The sequence below is a fragment of the Leptodactylus fuscus genome, chromosome 10 (assembly GCF_031893055.1).
Source record: "Leptodactylus fuscus isolate aLepFus1 chromosome 10, aLepFus1.hap2, whole genome shotgun sequence".
NCBI classification, from domain to species: domain Eukaryota; kingdom Metazoa; phylum Chordata; class Amphibia; order Anura; family Leptodactylidae; genus Leptodactylus; species Leptodactylus fuscus.
This window is the reverse complement of record NC_134274.1, coordinates 20,136,018-20,144,858: the sequence shown is the minus strand read 5'-3', so window position 1 is coordinate 20,144,858 and position 8,841 is coordinate 20,136,018. Positions and strand designations below refer to the sequence as shown.

The 8,841-nt window shown below is 36.0% G+C and overlaps 1 protein-coding gene across 1 annotated transcript in view; it reads right to left on the bottom strand.

Moving 5' to 3' along the window:
* HHEX (hematopoietically expressed homeobox) overlaps positions 1–5,781 on the bottom strand; it is a 10,965-nt gene extending 5,184 nt beyond the window's left edge. Inside the window, exons 1-2 of the mRNA XM_075258633.1 lie at positions 5,300–5,781; positions 1,071–1,249 (exon numbers count right to left, since the gene is read on the bottom strand). Of these exons, the coding sequence (XP_075114734.1) occupies positions 1,071–1,249; positions 5,300–5,666 (546 nt within the window). The 5' untranslated portion in view covers positions 5,667–5,781. The remainder of the gene's footprint in view (positions 1–1,070; positions 1,250–5,299) is intronic.
* Between the last annotated feature and the right edge of the window lie 3,060 nt (positions 5,782–8,841).

The following is an 8,841-nucleotide window of genomic DNA, read 5'->3' as shown; positions in this document are numbered from 1 at the left end:
TTATGGTTAGTAGTAGTAGTGTTATATATGTTATTATTCAGTGGTTAGTAGTAGTAGTGTTATATAAGTTATTATTCTATGGTTAGTAGTAGTAGTGTTATATATGTTATTTTATGGTTAGTAGTAGTAGTGTTATATATGTTATTATTCAATAGTTAGTAGTAGTAGTGTTATATAAGTTATTATTCTATGGTTAGTAGTAGTAGTGTTATATATGTTATTTTATGGTTAGTAGTAGTAGTGTTATATATGTTATTATTCAATAGTTAGTAGTAGTAGTGTTATATAAGTTATTATTCTATGGTTAGTAGTAGTAGTGTTATATATGTTATTTTATGGTTAGTAGTAGTAGTGTTATATATGTTATTATTCAATGGTTAGTAGTAGTGTTATATATGTTATTTTATGGTTAGTAGTAGTAGTGTTATATATGTTATTATTCAATAGTTAGTAGTAGTAGTAGTAGTAGTGTTATATAAGTTATTATTCTATGGTTAGTAGTAGTAGTTTATATATGTTATTATTCTATGGTTAGTAGTAGTTGTGTTATATAAGTTATTCTATGGTTAGTTGCAGTAGTGCATCATAATTATGGTTATTTCGTTTTAATAATCATTGTAGAGTTATATCACAATACTTATTATTTATAGTATTTTATCATGAAAAGGTTATTATTTTGCAGTAGTAGCATACACACTATTATTTATTAATATGTTATAGTAGTAATAAATATACTATTATTGTTGACATAAGTATAATTTTGTAGTATTAGTACTCTATATATTTCTATATTATTATGTTATTCTGGTTGGCAGTAGCAGAAGCTGTGCTAGTAGTATAATGTCATAGTTATTATTTCAGTCATATGACATGATTTTGTTGACAATTATAATTTACATAAAATATAATAAATACTTATAAAATAAATAATAAGGATGATGATTATAAACATATATTTTTTTATTACATTTGTACTTTTAGCACTATTCAGACTGTATACCTTTGGCTTATTATATTATTAGAACATGGCTATGTGGTTTGGGCACTCTTACATCTATAACCAGGCTCACCTGTCTCTCACTGAGCTGCAGCATCTTGGCCAGTCTTTTCCTTTCTGGAGGAGACAAATATTTTTGTGTCTCAAACTTTTTTTCCAGCTCAATTGTCTGATCGTTTGAGAACCGCACTTGTCCCCCTTTTCTTTTATGAAGAGGTCTCTGTATGAATGGACTCCAAAGAAGAGGTTTACCTGGAAAATATGTAACAAATATGGCTTTACCAGAGGCAGGAGATAGATTAGGAAATAGATAGATTATAGGTAGGGAGATAGCTAGTTATAGATAGCTAGTTATAGATAGATAATAGATAGATAGATAGATAGATAGATAGATAGATAGATAGATAGATTGATTGTAGGTAGGGAGATAGCTATGTATAGAGATGATGGATAAATAGATAGATAGATATTTAAATAGATGATAGATACATAGATATATAACAGATACATAATAGTAGATATGTAAATATATGATAGGTGGATAGATAGATAGACAGATAATAGGTAGATATTTAGCAAGATAATAGGAAAGTATTTAGATAGATACATAGATAGATTGCAGATAATTAGCTAGATAATGAGTAGATACTAGATAATAGAGAGATAGATAGATTGATAATAAGTAAATATTAGATAGATAGTGTTTGACTGTGATTCTGTATATAACACTATATATATAACTATATAGGGCTCTCCCTAGCAGTGGGGCTTACACTATCTATATAGGACATGTAGGGACAGCCCTGAGTCTCCCTGATATTGCCGCAGGTCAGTTATTGTCATGTGAATGTCCACACTTCCGTGCCTGCGTTTCCTCTTTGTATCTATAGCTCGGGCTCCGGCTTCCTCCATATCTTCAGCCACCAGATATTTCTTCATTCTTATTTCATATGAGAACAGCCATGTACGTGTGAGATTGCAAATATGTCATATATAAAACCACAATTTCCCTTATTATTCTATAAAACATGATATAACACCTAATAATGTAGATACCAAGTAATGGCCATCTCTTACATTTACACTATCGCACTATGTGGATGTGTTTCGTGTGGTTTGGTACCCTGTAAACTAGTATAGAAATAACCGCATGAGAATGAGCTCCTCACTTATTTATAGGTCAGCAATGGCAAAGCTTTATTGGGTCTACATTGATGTAAGTTCAGAGATGGTGACCCCACTGGTGACCCCACTATCTCTGGAATAGATTCCTTACATGTTGCAGCAGGATAAAAATCCTTGGAACAAATACAGTCCTGTGTGAATTGTGTCAAAGACTATTATCAGTGTATATTCCCAGACTCATCTGTCTCATATGGCAAATGGAATTAACTTTTAGTGTTGTGGAGAAATTATGTGTCTATAGGATAACCCTTGTCTGTACTATATGGCTCTGTATAGTGTAGTGGAGCAATGATCTGTCCATAGGATAACCTTGTCTGTACCACGTGGCTCTATATAGTATATAGTACTCTGTGTATAGGATAACCCTTGCGTACACCATGTAGGTATGTTCAGAACTGTAGTGCAAAGATCTGTCCATAGGATAGCCCTTGCTAGCTTTATGTGGCAATGATGTGCCTATGGTATAACCCCTCTTGAACTATATGATTCTGTACATTGCTGTGGTGCAATGCTCTGCTGAATACTCCTGCACTGCTCTGACAGATGGTTGATATTTAGATAGATAGATAGATAGATAGATAGACAGATATTAGGTATAACCCCCTGTAATATCTTGTAATATCCAGAGCTGCAGTGCAATGTGTACATGATAACCTGCCTGAACTATGTGCGTCTGTTCTGTAAAGTGCTGTGGTGCAATGCTCTGCAGACTCACATAGATGTCTATAAGATAACCCCTGCCTGAACTGCGTGTCTCTGTACAGTGCTCTGATGCAATGCTCTGCAGGCTAGCCCTGCTCTGCCCTCTGTGGTGCAATGCTCTGCAGGCTAGCCCTTCTCTGCCCTCTGTGGTGCAATGCTCTGCAGGCTAGCCCTGCTCTGCCCTCTGTGGCACACAGCTCTGTGGTGCAATGCTCTGCTTGCGTCAGTTAATGCTCTGCAAGAAAACAGCCCTTAGAAAAATAGGAAGCCGGTGGTTATTTTAGCCCCTGCAGAGTCTCATCCCACACAGAGGAAATGAACAATATCAGAAAAACGGATCCTGGTTATCAGAGGCCGAGTGTTTCCTGAATGTGTCTGTATTGAGGATGTCGATAAAATAATCACCAGGGCGCACAATTCCGAGGAAGAGGCAGCAGGAAAGCACTTAACAGCTCCTGGGCCAGATTTACTGCTATCAAGAGCTCAAGGCTTCCTGTATGGAGGGAAGGGGCGGCCTGACCCCCCGACCACTGCCAGACACTGCTTGTCCCATCCCCAGGGAGACCATCATCATCCTCTGTCCATGCCCAGTACCCGAGTATCAACAATGGCAGCCAAACAATAATGTCCCAAAAATGTGTATAAGGCTTGGTGGTGACCTGGGTAAGAAGATCGAAACAAATTGTACCAGCGATTTAAGCATTCGAACGAGCGATCCAAGATATTATACTGAATTTGTGTAAAGGAGAAATACTTTGAAGAGTAAATAGGATTGTAATGGAGATTGCTAGACACGACTTTAGGCAGAGCCTGCACAACATTGCACATGGGAAATTGTGAGCCATTGTTTTACAGCGATTGTTTGTCACCACAGACGCGAGTGAAATTGTTCCAGATCTGGATAAGCAGAATGATCTGATTGTCTATGGTTATACAGATAGATAGACAGACACATGGATGGATGGATGGATGGATGGATAGATAGATAGATAGATAGATAGATAGATAGATAGATAGATAGATAGATAGATAGATAGATAGACAGACAGACAGACAGACAGACAGACAGACAGATAGATAGGCAAATAAATCGGTAGATAGATGCATAGCTAGATTGAAAGATAGATAATATATCAATAAAAAATGCAACAACTGAATGGACATATTTAAAGATAATATAAAGATAAGATAAGTAAATAACACTGATAGAATCTACCTACCTATTATCTATATCTATCTATTATCTATCATCTATCTCTTTATCATCTATCCTACCTATAATCTACCTATTATCTATCTATTATCTATCTATCTCTTTATCATCTATCTATCCTACCTATTATCTATCTATTTGCTTACTATCTGATTGATATAATATATGACTAGACAAAATGTTAATAGATAGGTAGGAGATAGATAGATAGATAGATAGATAGATAGATAGATAGATAGGAGATAGATAGATAGATAGATAGGAGATAGATAGATAGATAGATAGATAGATAGATAGATAGATAGATAGATAGATAGGAGATAGATAGATAGATAGATAGATAGATAGATAGATAGATAGATAGATATTTCTCACTAGGTTTAATAGATTTTTAATATCAAACCTAAATCTGATATTTTTTCATTTTCGGGAAAGCTAAATAGGAAAATAGAAGGATGCACAAAATGATAAAATAATGGGAACAATGTTTCCCATGGCTAACATATTTGTCCTGGTTATAGAGGGGCCAGAGATGTAACGAGGGTTCAGATCAGTTAATAATATACAATAAAATAGTTCTATCTCCACCAATACAAATCTCCATGTCACACAATCGGATATAACACACATTATTGCACAACCAGATTGTTTAGTAGTCGGGTGTGCGGACCGTAGTCGGGCGTTGTCGGGTTCATGTTATATGTAATGTGAGCAGTATGGGGGCTATAGTTACTGTAGTGTAGGTGTGTATGGTTCCTTAGATGAGTCTTGTTTGCTGTCTCGGATTCCCATGAAGCTCTGCGGTTACTTTGACTTCAGAGAAGGTTTCAGAGACCCAAAAATCAAAACAGCCGCAAAAAGATTTCGTCTCTTTCTTATGGCAGATATGAAATGACAAAGCTTCAAGGAGAAGAAGATATCAGCAGCTGTATCTATCACATACTGTACATGGCCAGTCACTATTATCTAATAAAAGATACCTATATACCTCCTGCACGTGCTTATATAGAAGTATATGGGGGCTCTCAGAGGTGATAGAATAGTAATCATGGGGACAGAGACTTTTTGGGACTTCCTGTCACTAACCCTATTGAGAAAATAAAGACTACACAATTCTTTACCTAGTCTGGCTGATAACAGAGGATAATAGAGATAATGTAGGACATAAGGGAAATCTTATCTATAAAGTGGCAGTGACTTACCCAGAGAGTCGTGTCGGATCAGGGCGTGGGTATATTCACTCATAGGTCTGGAGAAGGGGTACAGGGGGCTCTGGAAGGTGCTAGCTCCATAGGTGGCTGCCAGGGCTGCAGGGTGGGTAAAGGCAGGGTGTATCGGGGTGGGCTCGTAGACTGGGGTCCTGTAGGTTGTCACCAGGCTTGTGAATGAAGAATTAGGAGATGGTAGAGTTGGGGTGGGCATAGCTGGGGTCCCATTAGACGCTGCATTCCTTCCAAGGATGTCATCAATGTAAAAAGGTGTAGGGTGAACAGGCTGCAGTGGGGTGGGGGCGTATAGGGGCACACTGAGACCCATGCCAGTGGAGCTAGAGTGCTGCTGGTACTGCATGGCTGGGGGTCCTCACTGCTCCCCACTCCTACTGTTAGTACAATCCTCTATAGCAGGTGTAATCCACAGATCTTCTGCCTTCCCTCCAAACCAGGCTGGGTTATATGGCACAAGCAGCCAGTGTCCTGAGCAGTGACATACAGCCGGCCCCACAACAAGCCCCCAGCGCTTTCTATTGGTAAGGGGCGGCCCCAGTGTGGAGGCTTCACACTTCCTGCCCTGTCCCTTCACCCTTCTCATTGGAGGAGACAAGGAACGAAACCCAACCCTGGCAAACCCACATAGTAAGAGAGTCCATGGGGGGGAACAATCTGTCACCAAACCTGAGGCTACACACAGGATCAATGAGTGCTCACTAACATCACCCACTCAGATAGTATCTATATGTTACTTTGTATACAGTATCAGTATTAGTCAGAGGCAATGTATGTGCTGTTATTAACACTGACAAGCTATATGCTACACTGTTATACAATGTATATAGTATTATTAGTGAGATACAATGTATATACTGTTATTAACACTGACAAGCTATATACTACACTGTTATACAATGGATATAGTATTATATTAGTGAGATACAATGCTGTTATGCTCGCTGAAATATAAACTATATACCACTATTACAACAGTTATACAATGTCTATATTATTATTACTAGGGAGATACAATGTACATACTGTTATCAACATTGTCATATAAACTATAGTCTCTTATTACCACTGCTATATAATGTGTATATTATTAGTGAGATACAATGTATACACTTATATTAACACTGACAAACAAGCCATAAGCTACTAGTAGCACTGATATACACGGTATATAATATTATAATTGATATACAATGAACACACTATTATTACCACTGAGGTACAATCTACGTTATTATCGCCCCAAAGTACAATATATATAATATCGTTGTTATCACTGCTATATGAATACACTATACACTGTATTCTACATATACATATATACATATATATATATAATTTAGGGGCAGTTATTACCACAGAGATACAATCCGTATGTTATTATTACAATGCATACAATGTTATTACTATTACTGACATACAATATAAACACTGTTGTTACGAGTGATATATAAAGTACATTCTACTATTATCACTGGCAGTCAATAGAGAGGTTGTTATTACCACTGCTTTACAATTTACTTACTGATATCATCATTATGATACAATGTATATATATAACTATTAGATACACTGTGTAAGCAGTCATTATACTGAAATACATAATGTATTACCACTGAGATGTGACATACCTATTATTGGTACCATTAAAATACAAAGTATGTAAATCTATTAGACGTAATGATAAAGGATTATTACTACTGATATACAATTTATAGGCAAATAGTAACACTTGCATACGATGTATTTAGTATTATTACCATACAGATAGTAATATGTGTGTGTACAACTATTAGATACATTATAGTATAATTGATATACAATGTATACACTATTATTACCATTGAAACATACAACTATTATCTCTAACATATACCACTGAGGGAAATTGAATATAATATTATTAATGAGATACAATATGTGAAATACTGCAACTACATATTACATCTGACATATAACATATTGACTAGTATTACTAATAAAATACAATGTATATACAACAATCAGACACAATGTATAAGCAATTATTACTACTGAAATACAAGATGCGATATATTCTATCATTGCCACTGAGATAAGGTGTATATACTATTCTTCTACTGAGATATAATGTCTATATATCTTTATCACTGACATTCAATTTACATAGAATGGTTAGCACTGAGATACATTGTATATACAATTATTACTACTGAGATAGAATATATTTGCTACTATTGTCACAGAGATAAGAGATATAGTGCGGATATACTGATCCTCTGTCACCTGTAAGATACAGCGTATATACTGTGCTTCTACTGTATATATTATTACTAGTTTACTGATATACAATATATTTATACTTGGTACCACTGAAATGATGTATATACAATTATTACCACTGGAATACGATATCTACTAACACTAACATACAAAGTATATTGTTATTATCTCTGACATATAGGGTATATTACTAATACCACTGAATTATAGAGTGTATACTGTTATTACCACTGAATTACAGGGTATATACTCTTATTAAGTTTATACTATTATCGCTACTAATATACAATATATATACTGTTTCCACATACTCTGAGCACATAATGTATACACTTCCATTGTGATTGTAATATATACATACTTTGCAAAATGTAAAATAATTGAATCCAGAAATATAATCCCACCGACACCCCCAGCTATAGGTATTATCATGTAGGTGCGGATTGTACAGAGGTGTAGCTACGTGTTCACACACATCTGCTATCATAAACGGAAACTCCTCTTATTTACCAGAAATGACACTTTACTACTTTCCAAGTGTTGGGACATAACCTAGATGACTATTAGGCTTATTTAATGAAAATGTATCACTGTATCAGGACATGCTAGTTTGGCAACTAATTCACCTCCTATAGCAAAAGAGCCCCAAAAGTAATCCATTCAGGTATATGTCATTTCTATTTGTGGATGTCTGCACAGCTGGGTGCACAGGATATACATTGTTTAACCCCCTGTTGTGGGTGACAGTATACCCCAGACTACTCATGGCAATGAATTATCTGAGCCTGTGCTAATGTCTTACATACTATTCACCTTTCATCTTCCAGGATGTGTGAGGGCTGCAGCACATTAGCTCAGTCTGTGACACAGGGGGCAGACAGTGCACGCCCCAAATTCAATTATCCATATTCATTATGCATATACTGATACACACTTTACCCCAGAGATGAAAGATGACAGTCTGTAAACCTGGAAGTGTCTGTGCAACTTCTAAATAGGTTAGTCCACAATACACATCAGTCATGACCACCTCTTTGATCAGTAGACCAGGCATCCCAAATGCTCCATTTCCTCTCACCTGCACCCCATGCAAGTAGTGCAAAGCTTCACACTATCCCATAAGCTTAGAGGCTGCTCCAGATTCCTAGTACTGGATAAGGCTATGTGCACATGAACATTGCTAACAAAAAAACAACAACAGATTTTCTGACCATTTTTAACATCCATTTGTCATTTTAACTGTCCATAAAAAAACAAAC